Here is a 19,335-nt window from a genome sequence, read left to right on the forward strand (position 1 = left end):
CACTCGCATTGTTCAGGCGTGGTCTCAGGCTCCTAAGAAAATCGCTTTTCCTCCTACATGGGACATGGCATACTTGGAATGGGCCTTCCTGGAAACAGGGAACCAACAATAAAATGGCATACTGGGAATGAGCCTTTCTAGTGACGAGGGACAAACAATGCTTTTAATAACTGATCAGTATTGCCTTCCAATGATTGGTCAGCAATATTTACAAGGAAAGATCTCAATCAGAGGGGAAGGATATAAAAATAATATAAAAAATACAATAGAAAATAATATAAACGAAGCCAATTCAACATGGATTTGGAGCTGTCCAGAGGAACTGCCTTGCATGCTCTACTCCTCAAATCTTTAGAATGTTAAAACTGGGCCAAATCACCTTTGGGCTAGGCCTGAAGCAGCATTGTAGTCTAAACGAATGTTTGCAGAACTAATAGGAAAGCAGATATTATTACTACAGGACTGAAAATTAAGAACATTTTAAAGAATTAGCATCATTATGTTAGATTAACTGAAGCTATAGAAATTCTATCCTTAGCTTACAAACACTCACAGAAATTCCTTTTTTTTTTCTATTCACATAGTTATTTCCCTTCCCTTTCTCATAAATACCCCTTGCCTTCACTTCTTAATCAGAGCACTGTTTTGATTTCTGCCTGGATCAGTGCTTCTCAAATATTTTTTTCTTTTGGATCACAAATAAATGTTTGTTGCCTCTTACTTTGGCCGTCTATTTTTAATTAATTAATTAGGTTAACAGTCCCATGGAGTGGGAATAAACTCACTATGTGTGTCTGGCTAGCACTGAAATAATCAGCTGATTCATGAAATGGATCCTTAAGTTTTTTTATTTTAAGTAATGAAAGGGCCAAGGGGCCTTCATTGTTGGACAGCATTTAGTTCTGGACTTAAAGGACCCTAAGTCCCTTAAGAAAATGAATTAAATGAACTTCTCTGTGAGAGCTATTAAAATCTGAAACATCAGTTTGTGTACTTTGTTGTGGTGGGAAAACCAAACACACAACCAAGTAAATAAAAGCAAGGTTGGCCTTGGCCTCTGCTGTGGTGTTCTCTGTACTGAAGGGTTGCCAGTTCAATTCCTGGTCAGGGTGCATGTGCAGGAGGCAGCTGATTGATGTTTCACTCTCACATTGATTTTTCTCTCTCCCTCTCCCTTTCTCTCTCTCTAAAAATCAATAAACTATTAAATATGAGTAATATCTTTCAAAATAAATAAATAAATAAATAAAAGCAGGGTTTATGTCCCAACTGTCCTGCTTTCCAGCTTTGTGACATAGTATTTATTCTCTGAGCTCTTTCTAACTCTGTGAGGTGGAAGTATTGATATTTTACCTGTCTGGTTTATATGAGTTAATGAGTTTTTGTGCTTTGTGAATGATACAGAGCTCTATGAATATAAAGTATCGTGGCTATTGTACAAATAAACACACTTAGAATCTGAAAGCACTTAGCCAACTTAGTATATCATGCCTGTTTTCCTCAGCCAATATAATTACCAATCTTTTAATCGGAGAGAAGATATAAGTAGTGACTGTGAGGTTCTCAGATGGGAGATGAAATCTGCTGAGACTAGACCTGAGAAGGGAAAGTAACAGGAGCTTCCTGAAACAGCATCAGTGAAGATCAGTGGAAAGGGACTTCTCAAAAGCATTTTAAGCATCATATATAGTTGAATAAATATTGGGTACTACAGCATTTGTATTCCTCCTCGGGGTTTTGATATCTGCGTCTTTTCTTCTGTTTTCTAAAAATCCTAAGGAGTCATCAAAGGACTGGGGGATTGATATCAAAGATAGTAAAGTAGGAGGGTATATTGATTCTGAAGGCTCAATCAGGAAAGCAGGCAAAGGAGACTGGGAAAGCCAATTCCCATCTGATGGGAAATCTCCCATCTATGAGGGGGATCATAATTACCACATTATTGCAGCTTTTCTTACATCTGCTATGCCTGCTATGTAGTATCTCCCTGACTCAGCCTTATTGTGTAGGCTGGTGGCAGGGATGGGGAGGATGGCACAATTTTAGCAGAGCTCCTTGATCATTGTTAGTAATTTTTATCCATATTTGTTTTTAGGCCCATTGTTATTGCCCTCTCCTCTCCTCTCCTCTCCTCTCCTCTCCTCTCCTCTCCTCTCCTCTCCTCTCCTCTCCTCTCCTCTCCTCCCTTTCCATCTCCTCCCCTTCCCTTCCTCCTCCCTCTCCTCCCCTCCTCTCCTCCTTCCCTTCCCCTCCCATACCCTCCCCTCCCCCCCTCCTCTCCTTCCCTAATGAAGTGAAGAGTCCTGAACCCATGCTTAAAAGCTTCTACTCCTTTATCCTCTCCATACCACCATTTATTTTTTATCTTTAAGATAAAAATAATAATACCCACAATCCTAAAAGGGTTGCTCTGAGGTTTATGGCTAATGAATACAAAAGCATTGGTAAGCAAAATATTCCTAAGGTCTTATTTCACATAAAGTCAGTGATGACTACCAACATTATTTTTATTTCTCTTTCATTCCCCAATGAATTAAGACCCAATCTTTACTTACCACCATGTGTTGATGCACATTAGATTTAACCTTGTTATACCAAATAATCTAAGTCTCCAAACTGATGAATTCACAGGTTTGCTGAAATTACATTCTCTCTAGATATGGTGAAAGAGGCAGAAACCCGAAGTCAGATAAAAGTTCAATACTGGGATGGCCTGGGAGGTAGGATGAAAGCAGGAGGGGCAGAGAGCCATGGGATACGAGGAGCAGGGGAGGCACAGAGGTGATTATAAGAATCCCCTTTGCATGACTCACACTGAGGGCTCTGTGTGTCATTTGATAGGAAGAGATAAATAGAGGCCAGAGTGAAAGAGATCCTATTCTTCTTCAACTAATGAGGACAGGGAACTGGCTGAGAGAGCTGCCTTTCCTTCATCACATACTCCCTGCTGAATGTCCATGATGCTGTTTGGGGCAGGAAGTGATTTGGTTGCATGGTCTACTTTAGCCTGAGATGCTCTTCCTTCCATCCCATTTCTTATGTGTAGTCATCTCGGGACCCATGAAAGCTTATTTTTTCTGTGATAGTAGAGCTTCTTGGAAGACAGGAAATTCTAAGGGTCTGATATATTTATCATGTCAAGGAAGTAAGGTTTAATATGATGATCAACTTAGCTCAACTTTGTTCATTAACTCACTGTTCCTCTAGCCTAATGAGAGGGGAACATACAAGATCTACTAAGTCAACCTAATGAGACTAACTCCCGACTCACTCCATACATCACCCATGTCCTCTTAGTCTCTCTTCTCCTTAGAGAAATCCCCAGGTATCCCTTCTTCATCAGAATTTCCACATCTCTATTCCCATCTGCTAGATACTCTTTTTTCCACATTTTGTTGGCTTCATAGTTATTATCTCCTATGACTTTTTTTTTTTTAACTCAGTGCTTCCTCTCATAAAGACATAGTCCCATTTCAATGCCTCTCCCCCCAATAAGGAACTGGAATCTGATATTTCTTTTCCCCCCTTTTGCCAGATAATTATAGAACTGGAGACCAGCCTTTTCACATCATAGATCCTGAATATAGGAATAGGTCCATGAAAAGTCAGGTTTTGGATCATGTTCTACCTTTCCTTGCTTGAAGAAACATGCTCAGGTCTTGTAGACTCTGAACTCCAGAGTATGGGTCAGATTTTAATGAAAAGAAGAGCATTACTGCCAATGAAGCCACAAGGATCATCTGAGTTGGTAGATCATCACAACCCCTTGTACTGGGTAGTGACCAGGGCTATGGTCCCTCCTGTGCAGCACATATATCTAATCCAAAGCTTATCCCACAGTTATTGACCAAACCCACATCCCTGCCTATGCTTCTCTTTTTAGGAGAAAAAGATGAAAGTGATAAACTCAGGATAGAAACTGAGTAAAAACCCAAAGAAACAGTAGGTCATGGATTCAATAATTTCCACAACGGGTTCTAAATAGGGAAAGAGACCAAGAGACACATATAGTGAGGACTCCCAGGGTGGGTTATTTTGGGGCAGGAAACACAGAAAGTGGATTTTTGGATTAGGAGAAGTATCCTTCCTGGAACATTTTCTGTAGGGAGGAGAGAGGTGACTTACATCGCTTTTTGAGTTGTGCTGGTCCCCAGTCTCAGGCAGAGAACCAGAAGTAGGAGAGCAGGGCCAGCTTTGAATAGAAGCTGAAGAGCACACATGCGGGAAGATCTTGACACCAGGAAGACTGTGCATCCAGGGGCCAGGATCAGTCTTCATTAGTGTAGCAACACGAACAGGTCCACTAAGCCAAAATCATCATACCTTGGGATACTCCTCATTGCTACCCTGTTTGTTTTTCTGTGAGAAAAGTCAACATTCAGCTGGAATTTTAATTAGGGGTAGAGTGAGGTATGAAGGTGTTGGGGAAGGTCATAAAGAAGATGGGAGTGCCAGTCTGACCCATGAGCTGCACCTGGGCAATTGGAGGTTCTTCTGTTCCTTCCTCGTGCTCAGAATGTTACTCTGTTTTAGAAGCTTTTCTTGTTTTAGAAGCTGCCCAAGGACACAGCGTTGAGATAGTAATGGGTATGTGGGTGAACCCTATTAAGGCCTCCTGTGTGTTAAAGCCTGTGTGTGTGTATAGATATTTAAAAAATTTTGACAATTGTTTTTATTTACAAATTTTTATCTTTTTTTCCATATTTATTTAATTAATTTATTTAGTCATCATCTGAGGATATATTTATATTGATTTTTAGAGAGAGAGGAAGGGAGAGAGAGAAAGAGAGAGAGAAACATCGATGTGAGAGAAACATCCATTTGTTGTCTCCTGTACGTGCCCTGACTAGGGATTAAACCAGCAACCTTTTTGGTAAACGGGACGACGCTCCAACCAACTGAGCCATCTAGCCAGGGCTATATTTATTTATGTGTTTAAATTATAGTTGACATACAATATTGTATTAGCTTCAGATGTACAACATAGTGTTTCAAAATGTATTTACTTCATGAAGCATTCACCATTATAAACCTACTAGAGGCCCGGTGCATGAAATTCGTGCACGGAGGGGAGTTGTCCCTCAGCCCAGCCTGTACCCTCGCCAATATGGGTCATCCCTCTCACAATCCAGGACTGCTGGCTCCCAACTGCTTGCCTGCCTGCCTTCCTGATTGCCCCTAACCGCTTCTGCCTGCCAGCCTGATCACCCCCTAACCACTCTGCGGCCAGCCTGTTTGCCCCCAACTTCCCTCCTTTGCCGGCCTGGTTACCCCTAACTGCCCTCTCCTGCAGGGTTGATCACCTCCAACTGCCATCCCTTGCAGGCTTGGTCCCTCTCAACTGCCCTCCCTTGCAGGCCGGGTGCCTCCCAACTGCCCTTTCCTGCTGGCCATCTTGTGGTGGCCATCTTGTGTCCACATGGGGGCAGGATCTTTGACCACATGGGGGCAGCGATATTGTGTGTTGCAGTGATGATCAATCTGCAGATTACTCTTTTATTAGATAAGATAGAGGCCTGATACAGGGGTGGGGGCCAGCTGGTTTGCCCTGAAGGGCATCTGGGATCAGGTGGGGGTTCCCTTGGGGTGTGGGGTGGCCTGAGCGAGGGGCCTATGGTGGTTTGTAGGCCGGCCACGCCCCCTGGCAACCCAAGCAGAGGCCCTGGTATCTGGAATTTATTTTCCTTCTACAATTGAAACTTTGTAGCCTGGAGTGGAGCCAAGCCTGGGGCTCCCTCTGAGGCCCGCAGCCATTTGTGTTGGGGTTATAATTGAAACTTTGTTGCCTTAAGCGGGTGGGCATGGCCAGGGTGTGCGGAAAGCTTTGCTTCCCCTGTTGCCGCCGGCAACGCTGGCCTGCTCTCTCAAGCTCCATTCTGCCGCCATTTGTTTGAATTTGTTTACATTCTATAATTGAAACTTTGTAGCTTGAGTGGAGGCTTAGGCCTGGCCAGGGCAGGCGGAAAGCTTGGCTTCCTCTGTTACCTAGGAAACCTTGCTCTCTGTGGCTGTAGCCATCTTAGTTTGGGTTAATTTGCATGCTCGCTCTGATTGGATGGTGGGCGTGGCTTGTGGGTGTGTCGGAGGTATGGTCAATTTGCATATTTGTCTATTATTAGATAGGATTAACCATTTGTCACCATCCATAGAAATCTTACCATTGAAACAACATGGATGGACCAAGAGAGTATTATGCCAAGTGAAATAAATTGGACATCTTGACATTATGGTATATTGGACTAAATAAAATATATTGGCAAATTAATTTCACCTGTTTCTTTTAGCTTTTTATATGCCCTCACCCCCCAGAGTTTTGCATCCATTGGTTATGCTTATATGCATGCATACAAGTCCTTTGATTGATCTCTTATCTCCCCCACCTCTCCCTAACCTTCCCCCTGTAATTTGACAGTCTGTTTGATGCTTTACTGTCTCTGTATCTATCTTTTTGTTCAAGTTTATAATGTTCTTTATTATCCATAAATGAGTGAGATCATGTGGTATTTTTCTTTCATTGACTGGCTTATTTCACTTCTTTTAGCTTTTTAAAATGTGGCTATCAGAAAATTCAATATCACACATGTAACTTAAAATATATATTTTCTATTTTTATTGGCCAGTGCTATAAGCAATTAAGAATTCTAGCCACACTCTAGCTGATTTTGCTCAAAGGGTAGAGCATTAGCCCTTGGACTGAAGGGTCCTGGCTTCAATTCCTGTCAAGGGCATATACCAGTTACAGGATTGGGGCACATGTGGGAGGCAACCAATCGATGTGTCTCTCTCAGATTGATGTTTCTCACTGTCTCCCTTTCCTTGAAAAAATCCTTGGGTTAGGATTTACAACAACAACAAAAGAATTCTAGTTGCACTGGAGAAAATGGTGTGCTCAGAATTAATGCACAAGCTAAAATTGGCAATTTTGAAATGCTTTTTGTTGGAGATTTTGAGGGTGGGAGGGGAGTATGTTTTTGCAGTGTATAGTGTAGTGAATTGTATGGAGTGTATGTAATGTATTGTATGTGTATGTAATGTGTGTAGTACAGTGTGTGTTGTGTGTAGTCCAGTGTCTGTGTGGTGTGTATGTAATGTAGTGTATAGTATGTAGTGTAGTGTAGTGTAGTGTAGTGTGTGTGCAGTGTGGTATCTGTGTAGTGTGTATGTAGTGTAGTGTGTGTGTAGTATGGTGTAGTGTGTGGGTGTATGTGTGTGTACATGTATGTGTGTACATATATGTGTAGTGTAGTGTATGTATAGTGTAGTGTGTATGTAGAGAGTGTGTAATGTGTAGTGTAGTGTGTATGTTGTGCAGTGCGGTGTGTGTAGTGTAGTGTGTGTGTACTGTGTAGTGTAGTGCAATGTTTGTGTACTGTAGTGTGTATGTAGTATAGTATGTAGTGTGTGTGTGTAGTGTATTGTGTGTAGGGTGTAGTATAGTGCAATGTCTGTGTAGTGTAGTATGTATGTAGTGTAGTATATAGTGTAGTGTGTGTAGTAGTGCAGTGTGTGTGTGTGTGTAGTATATGTGTAGTGCATACTATAGTGCAATGTCTGTGTTGTGTATTGTGTGTGTAGTGTAGTGTGTGTAGGGTAGGAACAAGGGCTTTCCTGTGTGTCAAGCTTCCATTGTAGTTCAAACTTGAGCTCTGCCATTCTCTAGCTATGTGCAAATTACTTATCTCTTCTCATCTCATTTTTCTCATAAAGAAAGTAAAAATAGAATTTACTCATTTATTGTCCATCCCCCATGAAGAATATAAACTTTACTAGAGGCTTGGGGCACGAAATTCATGCACTCGGTGGGGGGGTGGTCCCTCAGCCTGGCCTGCACCCTCTCGCAGTCTGGGAGCCCTCAGGGGATGTCTGACTGACAGCTTAGGCCCTCCGGCAGTCGGACATACTTAGCACTGCCGTGGAGGTGGGAGAGGCTCCTGCCACTGCTGCTGCACTTGCCAGCCAGCGGTGAGCCCGGCTTCTGGCTGAGTGGCACTCCCCTGTGGGAACACACTGACCACCAGGGGGCAGCTCCTGTATTGAGTGTCTTCCCCCTGGTGGTCAGTGCGCATCATAGCAACCGGTCATTCTGCCGTTCGGTCTATTTGCATATTAGCCTTTTATTATATAGAATAAGATAAGGATGGAAAATTCCTGATTCCCTTTGGTAAAACCAAATACCTAAAGCAGGTAATGACACAGTAGGCACTTGATAGGTTTTTATTGAATTGAATACATACTTAATGCATGTGGTTTTAATAATTGTATTTGTTTATTCATTTATTTATTTATTCACTTATTTATTCATTGTTGACACTATTACAGATGTCCCTCATTTCTCCCCCTTTACCCACCTCAGATCAGCCTCACCCCCTCACTCTGGCCATCACCGCACTATTGTCTGTGTCCTTGGCTGTGCATATAGTATGTTCTTTGGTCAATCTTTTCACCAGCTTTATTGTGGTATAATTGACATAAAACATTTTGTAAGGTTAAGGTGTATAATGTGTTGATTTGATACACTTATATGTTCCAAAATGCTTATCACCATAGGGTTAGCTAACACCTTCATCACATAATTACCATTTATTTTTTTGTGGTGAGAACATTTAATATCTTTTCTCTTAGCAACTTTGAAGTATACAACACAGTATTGTTAACTGTAGTCACCATGCTGTACATTAGATCTCTATAACCTGTGCATGTCATAACTGGAAGTTTATAAATTCTGATCAACATTTTCCCAGTTCCCCTGCAACCCAGCCCAGTAACGACTCTACTCTGTTTATAAGAGTTCAGCTTTTGTAGATTTCATTTATAATTGATATCCTCCAGTATTTGCCTTTCTCTGTCTGACTTAGTTCACTTAGCATAACACCCTCAAGTTTCACGCATGTTACAAATAGAAGGATTTCCTTCTTTCTCATGGCTAAATAATATTCCAATGTGTGTATATATATGGTTATTTTTAATAGGGCATGTGATAATAACAAGAATATCAGTGTATTTTTGTCACACGTTAGGCATACAATCAATGTTACTATTCTATTTAAAATATCCAGTGAACTTTCCCAGTGACTGTTTTCCTGCTCTGGATCTGATTCCCATTTAAGATCAGTGATGTAGAGGATATGCCCCACCTTCTTACCTTACAAACTGATTTTGTGCTGTCCCCTTGTCCGCCTCCTCTCTGGGCCACCTGGCTTGCTCTTAATCCCACCCAACATCAAAGAGCTGTCCTGCCTTGAACATGCTTTGGGGTTTTGGTGCCTACTAATCTATTTGCCAGAAAGCCCTCTGCTCACTTTGTGCCCATGACCCTGGCTAACATTTCCTCTCAGGAAGCACTGACTGGCCCTCTTTGGCGGGGCCCCACAGGGCCCCCTCTGCTCTTCAGCTTACTGTGCATCCTGTGCTGCCCAATCTCCCTGAGCACCACTTAGTCCATCATTTTTCACCAGTTGAAAAGAAGCAACGAAATAGAATCGAATACAGACTCTGTCACTGACTGCTATACTAGTATGCAGCTGACTCCCATCTCCTATGACCTGAAGGGGCTCCTAGATGGACAGCAGGACATAGAAGGTGAAGGAGCAGGGAAACTTGGACGCTGGTCCAGTTTCTGCCCCTCACTTACTATGAGTTTTAGACTATGCTTTCCCACTCTGAGAATGGCCCTACTCTTCTCCATCTGCCTTCTCTCCCTCTTCATGGGCAGTGAGAACCCAAAAGATCTCCTCAGCAAAGGCTCTTTGAAGGAAAGAAGTTCTAGAAATTCTGGGCACTTTGAAGCTTTTCAGGGAGAGATTTGGGCAGGAAGACACAACAGAACACAGAGAAGCCTGTGAGAAGTTTATTTTACAGACCACAACACACACCCGGCCAAGTTCCCTAGAGGAAACCACTTTGGGGTGTGGTAGGGGCAGTGAGACAAGGCTTCCAGTAAGATCAGGCCACAGGTAGCAGTCTCAAGACACTAAAACGGTTTGCTTTGATGGGCATCACTGCCATATCGTTAGGGCAGATACCAAATTCACGAATGATGTCAACCACTGCTGCAATTCTTACAGTACCTGAAAGGGACAGGGACAAAGATCATAGTTTAACACTCTCATCCCCAGGGTCCTACCTTTTCTACCAGTATCAGACACCTCCCTAACTGGAACTCAGCTTCCTCAAATTGTTTATAAATGAATCTCCCTTATTAGCTTTTCTCACACAACCCCTCACCTTTTGAACTTGGTCATGGTCTCCATCTACTCTGCTTGTCTTTCTCCTCCCCTCCCCACTCCCTCCATCCTTCTGCCGCGGGCTCTGTGCCAGATCCATAACCACATTTCTCTATGATTTTTCCTCTCTGGTGCGTAGTTCTTCCCTTGGGTGACTCCTCTACTTACTGTTGACCTGAAAGTCCCAGAAGAAGGTTCTTGGAAATTCCTCGCACAGGCAGGCGGTGTATTTGTAATTAAAAGGCCCATCAACTGGAGAGCTGCTTACCAGGTAAGTTTTAATCTGTGAAGGAGGAGTTGGAGAGAGATGACTCAGTGTTGGTATGAGGAGTAGGAAAGAGAGAGAAAGACAAGTGAGGGTCAAGGGAGAGAGGAGGATGTTCTTAGTGGGCAAAGAGCAGGGGTGGAGGTGGGGAGAGGCGTGGGAGAGTCCATTTTTGTAGTATCATTTCAGGAGCTGAAGTCAAGGTTAGAAGATTTTCTGTCCTCATGTCCTCCTATTCCTGCATTAGCATGTGGGTGTATGGTTCGGGAGGGTGGTGGTGAGTGAACCACAGAGTCAGGAGCACTCATCTGGGCAGCAGTTCATCTGGGGAAGTGGCGGGGGGGGGGGGGGGGGGAGGGGGTCAGGCTTGCCTTGGTTCATAGCAAGGGCTCCAGGAATTGGCCTGTGGCTGCTGTCTGACTGCTGGGTGTGAAAGCCAAAACCAGGCCTTATTGCCAGAACCATGACCAAGTCCCAGCTGTACTACTCTCAAACTCTGGGATCTTTAGTAAGCAAAGAATCCCTTGGGTGACTTAAGTTACTTAAGCTAATAAGGTACTTAATCAGGTAAGCAATAAGTACTGTGGCCTTATAAGCAGTGGTTGACATCATTTGTGAATTTAATATCTGCCCTAACAATATGGCAGTGATACCCATAAAAGCAAACTGTTTTAGTGTCTTAATAATGCTGCCTGTGGCCTGATCTTACTGGCTACAGCTTCCACCTTACATTCAGGCCACACACCACTTTCCTCAGTTGTGAGAGGACAGCAACTACCCACCCAACCTGCTGTTAGATAAGCAAATGCAATCTTAAGGTAAACTTTCTCTTTTCTTTCCTAACTTGAACCTGCTGTACAGCAAGCATGTCAAACTCACGTGCCTCATTTATTTGGCCCATGTTAGCCTTTGAGTTTGACATGCTTGCTGTACAGCTTAAGAACCCAAAGCGCTGCATATGTGTTTCAGCAGAGTCAGATTAATGTTCTAGTTCATGGTCAGCACAGGGGGTTAAACCTGAGGACCATAGGTCCAAGGAGTCTGTGAATAGAATTCAGTGAGTTTGTGGAAAGAAATTATATGTTTATTTTCCTAAGTTCCCATCGAAATTGAGCATTCCTGCTGTGAATGTCACCAACTATCCACAGTGGCATTAGAAATGAGTGATTTTTATCACAAGGAGAAACAGATTTTTTCATGCTACATTAGAGATTTATATATCTCAGAAGAGTGCCTGCCCTTATCGCTACCCTGAACACAGGGGCAGGAGTTATCACCAGGCTGCATGGTCATGGCTGGGGCTGGTTGCCTATCTCCTGATACCTGCCCAGGTAACTGGCAACTCTGCACCGAATAGCCCATCAGCCCCAAACGGTGAGTTCAAGTGTTCTCACCATTGCAATTTTACTCAAAAATACTTTGGACATCCTGGTGTTTCTTTCGAGAAGGCTAACCTTGCCTTGTTTATATTTTTATTACATTTACAACAATATATTTTCATGATTCAGAACGTTCAATACTTGTATAATTAAAACAAAACATTAGGACCCACTGGATATGTGTGATTTGTTGTCAAAGACCATTGCACAGTTGAAGGTACTTAATCAGGCTAAGCAACCACAATCATCATATAGGTAATCTTTATAAACTGAAATTTAACTATTCTGTTGTGAATGTATTGCCTTTGCAGCTAATGTATAGATAAGGAAAGATGTATTACTGTATCACACATTTATTTTTAATAATTTTATCACTGCCCTTTAATCTGGTAGTTTTCCTATGTCATCAAATGCATTTTACTTAATTAAGAAGTTGGATTTTATTCACTTCACTCCCACCCCAGGGCTTCTACTTACCACCATACATTCTCTCAATTCTGTTCCAACTCTAAGCGTTGCAGTCACTTCTTCATTTGCTGTTGTTGTTCGGGGCAATTGAAAATCCATTTTGATCAACTGTCGACTGGTTTTGGGAAGACAAAAGCAGGTAGAGAGCAGAAATCAATCCATAAGAAAGGGTGGACAATGAGCAGGGTTGAGGGACCAGGGAAGGTTCGAGGGGAAGGAGATGGTCAACTGCTGAGATCATAATTCCCTGTGAAGTTTTGATTTTTTTGTTTAGTTTGGCTATTTGTACTGATTTAGTTTTACTTAATAAAGCAATTCAGACACTTTATTTAAAACTGAGTATCTACTTCTCTTCCACTGACAAATAACAAACAAAAACAAAAACAATGAAAGTACAGTATCACATGTCATTCCCTAATAAAACTCTATAGGTTCTGCTGATTGTCCACTGACAAGGAGGGCTCATGTCATAATAAAATTAGTATTAAATTTCATATTAACGAATCATAAACACCTTAGTGCATTGGAAGTGAGACCTTTCTTGAAGATCCTCCTTCTTTGGTTCTTGGTGGGGTCTAGGATTTGTACTTAGTACTTAGTTCTGTAGGGGATTTGGACACAATGCCATATTGGAAACTACAGCTTCCACCTTACATTCAGGCCACACACCACAATCTTCAGGGGAAAAGGACATGGAAACAAAGAGAATAGTCAAATGTTTCCCTTCCCTCAGTGAGGAGGGGGTTCAGGACCAGCAGAGTTACTTTCTCTTTCCCAGAAACTCCTGCCAAAGCTCCTTCAGTGTTGGGTGAGACAGGAGGGAATTCAGTTTCTTGGCCTCCAGCACTTCCCAGCCCCATTTTCCTAGGGGAAAGCATCAGATTCCAGAGAGATTCCATTTCTTGTGCCAGCTGCTCTAGTGCTCAGCACACAGGGAAGGGGCACACATCCTTCAGTTTCTTCAGAATTTCTCCCATTTGTAAATGTATTTAAGATTGACAGATGACCAGCACAGCTAGAGGGACTAATCACCCCGGTTTGCCTGACAGCGAGGGGTTTGCTGGGAGGGCTTTTCAGTGCTAAAACCAAGCTATTCATGGGCAAACTTGGATGGTTGGTCACCTAAGTAGCACAGCTTATTAACAAGTTGCTGCCCCTCAGGGCTAAGTGGAGTGGCATCTATATCTGAACCCGTCCCCACTTAGGGTTTCTTAGATACCCACCCACCCACCATTACATCAGGTTGTCAAAACCCTGACAGGTTTCCTCCAGGGAAGCATCTGGTCCTTCCACAGAGGGTACAACCAGAATCACAATCCAGAAACTCTACATTCCAAACACTTTTCCTGTAGGGAAAAATCCTTTTATCTTATGAGCGTCCATGCTTCTCCCTCCAAATTGTCCCATTTCCTAATTCATTTTGTGTGCCCCAATTTTCCTTCAAACATGTGCCCTTTATGAGTTGGCTTCTGAACCCATGTTCTCAGGTCCCAGTGGGAGACGGGGGGGTGGAAGTCATGGGCAAGTGGTCCTCACATTTGTCTTCAGGCTTCAGCATAGGAAGAATGTCCAAAGTGCTGGGCAAGCTCAACCTTGGACTGTGGGGCCAAGGATCAGTGCCCAGGGCTTCTGATCATTCAGTGAGTTCTGCCAAAGGTGCCCAAAGCTATTGTTGGAACTCACAGTCCTGCTAAACCCTCTCTTCTAGGAGGCAAAGTGTGAGAAGGTGAAGTTCACTGAGCAGAAATCTAATAAAGGTATAGACTGTGGACAACATGTAGGCCAGAACCGTAGAGAAAGACTGATTGTTAATTACAGCCTACATGTGCACTGGGAACCTTATTTCCATGGGCAACTTAGAAGCACCCAGGGGAAATGTGAGGGGAATTGATGGAGTTCCTAAGAAGAGAGGGGTAGGATTGGTATGAGTTCATGAGAGCTCTCAGGATTAGATCTCTGGGAAGTTGAAAAAGTTTTCAGGAAGGGATATGTAGATTTCTAGGATAAGAGAAAAGCCCGCCCCCCAAAAGATTTTTTTGTAAGGAGAAAGGCTTGGCTCACGTGTCTTCCTGAGCTTTGTTGGTCCCCAGCTGCAGACAGAGAACCAGGAGCAGGGCAGCATGGCTGGCCCTGAGCAGGAGCTGGAGAGAGAACATGCTGGAAGAGACAGAGTCTGATGCCCTGGAGAAGTAGGGTTCAGGTGCCCAGCACACTCTTTATATGCAGATCAAGGGAGTGGGAGAGCTGCCATGCAGACTCATGTGACTAATCACCTTATTACCCTTTTCACTCATGATCTTTCCTTGTTGAGCTAGTTTGTTTTTCTATGGAAAAAGTCAACATTCACTACAGCATTAGAGTCTGGGAGAAAAGTTAGATGATCCTTCTTCATTTTCTCAGTACCAGAGTTTCTCAGAATGTCCAGGACCTCAAAAGATACACAGATCTTTCCTAGGTTGCAGAAATGGTTTCTTATCCCTCACCATTATACACCTGTCTATCCAGCTGTATGTAGCCTTAGCTTCAGTCCTTCCTCCCCTAGTCTCTGGAGGCAAGAGAACTCAGCTGTGGAAGCAGATTTCAGATCACAGCTTTAGGACACATTTGCTTGATTCCCTTATACTAATTCAAGAGGATATGCTAAAATAAAAGTGTTAGGGAGCTAGGGTGACCAAGGCTTCCTTAAGGGTCACAACCAACCATGCAGGGAAACTAGAGATGAGCTTGTCTGGATGATGGAGAACTGAGGCCATAGCACTGGATGACACAAATATTTTTGTGATTAAATCCATTTTTATTTCATGGATAATGGCAATGTCCTTTAGATGCCAAGATCCCCAACTAGCCAAGGTCCCCAGTACAGGGCAATACCATGACTTGAGACAGTTTGTGTAAATAGTTGGCATCCCCAAATCAGACTTCCCAATACTCAGTAGTTTGCTTATTTAGCTACTGACATGACCACTTTTTTTAAAAAAAATGTTTTATTAACTTTTCACAGAGAGGAAGGAAGAGAGATAGAAACATTGATCAGCTGCCTCCTGCACACCCCCTACTGGGGATGTGCCTGCAATCAAGGCACATGCCCTTGATCGGAATCGAACCTGGGACCCTTCAGTCCACAGGCCGATGCTTTATACACGGAGTCAAACCGGTTAGGGCGACATGACCACTTTTTTTACACTTGTCTCACAGCACAAGGCACATAGCAAGACTCAGAATGAGGTTTCCCTCCTTTAGAATAGAACCCAAACTGTGTCCAGGTTTCTCTGACCCTGGAATTTCTCTCCCTGGAATGGGGGAGATTCAATCTTTCTGATACTGGCATTGTGATATTTCTCTTTCATCAATTAAATCTATTCCTTAACCATTGACGTGTGACATTGTGAAATTTTTTCCTGTTCTTTGCATGGCAGATGGCAGGCTGGGAAGATCCTCTCTGGTATAGATGTGGAAAATCAGAGTTCTGGGAGTTACATATGTATGTTGCCATAGGCACGATTCAAAATTAAAATTTAGATGTATGCTTCTTTCTAAATTGCTCTGCTGCTTATTCTACTCTTGCACTTCCCTCCTCATTCCTTTGAACTTGACATAATTCATGTCATTCCTCATTTATAACCAGCTATTCTTGTGATCATTTGCTTTCTTCTTTGTTTCTATTTCATGTACTCAAGAACGATGCTTTCATTTTACCTCGCCCTGGTCACGATGGCTCTCCTTTATAAACATTCTCCCACATTGTAATTTTCTTTACACCTGCACTTTTGCTTACTTAGTTGAATAATTTCCATCAGAGGGATATGCTAGCTGAGATTAATGAAGAAGTAAGGTGAAAGAATTTAGGAAGCATTCACATGGGAAAATCCAGGAAGGGCTCTTTTCTGGACTTGAACTCCCTTTGCAGGCATAGCCCCACTCTTGAGGACATACCTCCAGCATATTCCCAATGAAGCAGTGCTCCCAAAGGAGCAGATAGTAGTGGGTTGAGAGAATATATTGAAGGTAAAGAGGCTCTTCTCCCATAGGCCAGTGTGAACTGCAATATTCAGAACCTTCAATGTATATAACAAATCTCAGGTACTATGCAGGTCATGGCTAGTGTGGTGGTTAATTATATGTGTGAACCTGGATAGACAATGGTACCTACTTTTTGGTAAAACACCAGTCTAGATGTCATTCTAAAGGTATTTTTAAATCAATAGACATTGAGTAAAGCTGGTTACCCTCCATAATGTTGGCAGGTCTCATCCAATCAGTTGGAACCCTTAAGAGAAAGGACTGGGGGGAAGAAGAAATTCTGTTGCCAGAATGCCTTCAGACTTCAAACTTTCCAGTCTCTACTATTATGTGAGTCAATTCCTGTTGGTTTAGTTTCTGTTTTGAGAACCCTAATACAGCTGGTGTTTGGTAAGGGACAAAAACGTTGAAAAGGTTGGAATTCATATTGGTTGAAAGCATATTTGAAATCCTGGAGTGATTTCAGGTTCTAAACCCATGATATGGCAGGTGTTTCAGATGGGCAATGGGAAGGTCAAATGGGGACTGGAGACAAGATGCCACCTGGACACGTTGTGCTGAGTCTCAGAATGTTTCAGTGACACTTGAATATAATTGAATATAATTTTGAGAGACACTATATAATGATATTTGCATCTATTTTAGTTTATAAATTATTATTTAAGTGCTGGTCATGTATTGGTCAAGGATGTCATGGAAAATAGTAGCCGTGGAATAATGGAACATGGTAAGGATGTCTTAAGGGCCAGTATGAATGACCATACTCTTGTTTTTTGCTCCATCATGTATGTTTGATTTTAGGACACTTGAGTATATTGGCCTTATTTAAATATTTGCAGACATTGGTTAAATAATTCTGATTTAAACAACAATGGATATTATTCTAGAAAGTGGTATGGCTTGAGGGCTAAAAAAAACCCCACAATAAATCACTGCAATATCTTCAACTACTACCCAAACTGCATAGAAGATCTATATGGAGATGAACAGTATCAGTCAAACCTTGCAGCCACATGTATTATTATACATTTTTGCTGGGTTTAGCCTCATGTCAGGAACTAGGCATATCCACCAGGCAAAAATCCATGTGTCCCAACTCGGTTTTGCAGTTCACACAGAGGTGTCAATATTCATGGGGCTGAATGTATCTGAAAAGATCAATACTTCAGAGGTAAGATAGGATTGAAGTAGCTGTAGATGGTATGTAGGAATGCTTTCAGAATGTTATTTATGACAAAAGTTTGAGGATAATGATATCTTCTTTATTATTTATTTAGAAAACCAATCTAGCAGATGGCACCTAGAAACAAAGGTAACAAAAATTGTGATGTCCTTTTTTTTTTTTTTTTTTTTTTTTGTGATGTCCTTTAAGTAAGGAAGAAGATTACTATGTTTGTGCAGAGTGGCTCAGTTGGTTGCTTATCATCCCATGCACCTAAAGGTTGCTGGTTTGATTCCTGCTCAGAGCACATACCTGAGTTGTGAGTTTGATCCCCAGTTGGGAAGCGTTTGGAGGCAATTGATATATATTTCTTTTTCTTTCTTTCTTTCTTTCTTTCTTTCTTTCTTTCTTTCTTTCTTTCTTTCTTTCTTTCTTTCTTCTCTCTCTCTCTCTCTCTCTCTCTCTCTCTCTCTCTCTCTCTCTCTTCTCTCTCTCTCTCTCTCTCTCTCTCTCTCTCTCTCTCTCCTCCCCCTCCCTTTCCCTCTCTCTTTCCCTCACCCCCCCTTCCTTCCTTTCTCTAAAGCATGTCCTTGGATAAGCATTAAAAAAAAAGATTACTAGGTTTAAGAAATCAAATAGAGGTTGATAAAATCAGATTGTAAACAACCCAGGAGGCTCATGGAAAAGATGCAAGAGGAAGGGATTAAAAATAAAGGATAAACTTGCATAGGCTAAATTTACAAAGAGAAAGGTGATCCTAGACATGACAGGACTCATGAGAAAAGAATATAAGGAATGATAAAAAAGTGAGTTATACAAGTCAACACACATTGAGTACATATATGTGAATAACGCTGTGCTAAAGATTTTACATGTATTAACAGAATCTTCAAAACAACCCAAATGAAGTAGGTTGCCAGTTTTGTCACGGATGGAACTGGAGAGCATTATGCTAAGTGAAATAAGCCAGTCAGAGAAAGATAAATAACACATGATCTCACTCATTTATGGAATATAATGAACAACATAAACTGATGAACAAAAACAGATCCAGAGACAGAGAAATATCGATCAGACCGTCAAACCTTAGAGGAAAGGTAGGGAGGGTGAAGGTAAGGGGGAGAGATCAACCAAAGGACTTGTATGCATGCATATAAGCCTAACCAATGGACACAGACAACAGGGGGGTGAGGCCATGAGTGGCGGGGATGAGGGAGTAATGGAGGGATAAGGACACATATGTAATACCTTAATCAATAAAGAAATTAAAAAAAAGAATGGGGAAATGGAGGCACATAGTAGATAAATATATTGAGCCCAGGTCGCATAGTCAGTAATGGGTGGAGCCAACTTTGGATCCCAGTTTTGTGGAATCTGATATTTTTGTTTTATAATACTAGGAACCTCTTTCAGAAATAGAATACAAACTTACAAATATGAAATACAGATACAGGACATTGGAAGAGGCTGTGAAGGGTCTTGAGGTTCATGTCATTAACTTTATGGTGAATACAGCTTTGGATGAAGTCAGATTTTGAACAGTTTGTTTCTAGAACCTGAACTTTTAACTACTCCACTGCCTATTGGTGAGGACAAGAGCCAGTAAGGCCTGCCCAAACTCTAATAGAGAGTCCCAAATGAGTAAATAAGAGACATACTATAAGCATACATTTTGTCTACTCTGATTGACCATTCTAGGGTGTTTTTCCACCCAAGAGTCAATATGAATAATCTCATCATTTTTCTTTTCTTCTATCTACTTATCTCTCTACCCATAATTCACCAGTCCATTCAGATAATCCACTCTATAAATATTGA

The 19,335-nt window shown here is 42.0% G+C and overlaps 1 protein-coding gene across 1 annotated transcript; it reads right to left on the minus strand.

The window, feature by feature from the left end:
* Positions 1 to 9,942: 9,942 nt before the first annotated feature.
* On the minus strand, positions 9,943 to 14,491 carry PIP (prolactin induced protein; the record flags this gene model as incomplete). The annotated part of the gene is made up of 4 exons (XM_079786529.1): positions 9,943 to 10,067; positions 10,392 to 10,506; positions 12,345 to 12,450; positions 14,397 to 14,491. 4 exons carry the CDS (start codon positions 14,489 to 14,491, stop codon positions 9,943 to 9,945), a joined length of 441 nt encoding a protein of 146 aa, XP_079642655.1.
* Between the last annotated feature and the right edge of the window lie 4,844 nt (positions 14,492 to 19,335).

This window comes from Cnephaeus nilssonii (genome assembly GCF_951640355.1).
Source record: "Cnephaeus nilssonii genome assembly, chromosome: 12".
Lineage (NCBI taxonomy): Eukaryota > Metazoa > Chordata > Mammalia > Chiroptera > Vespertilionidae > Cnephaeus > Cnephaeus nilssonii.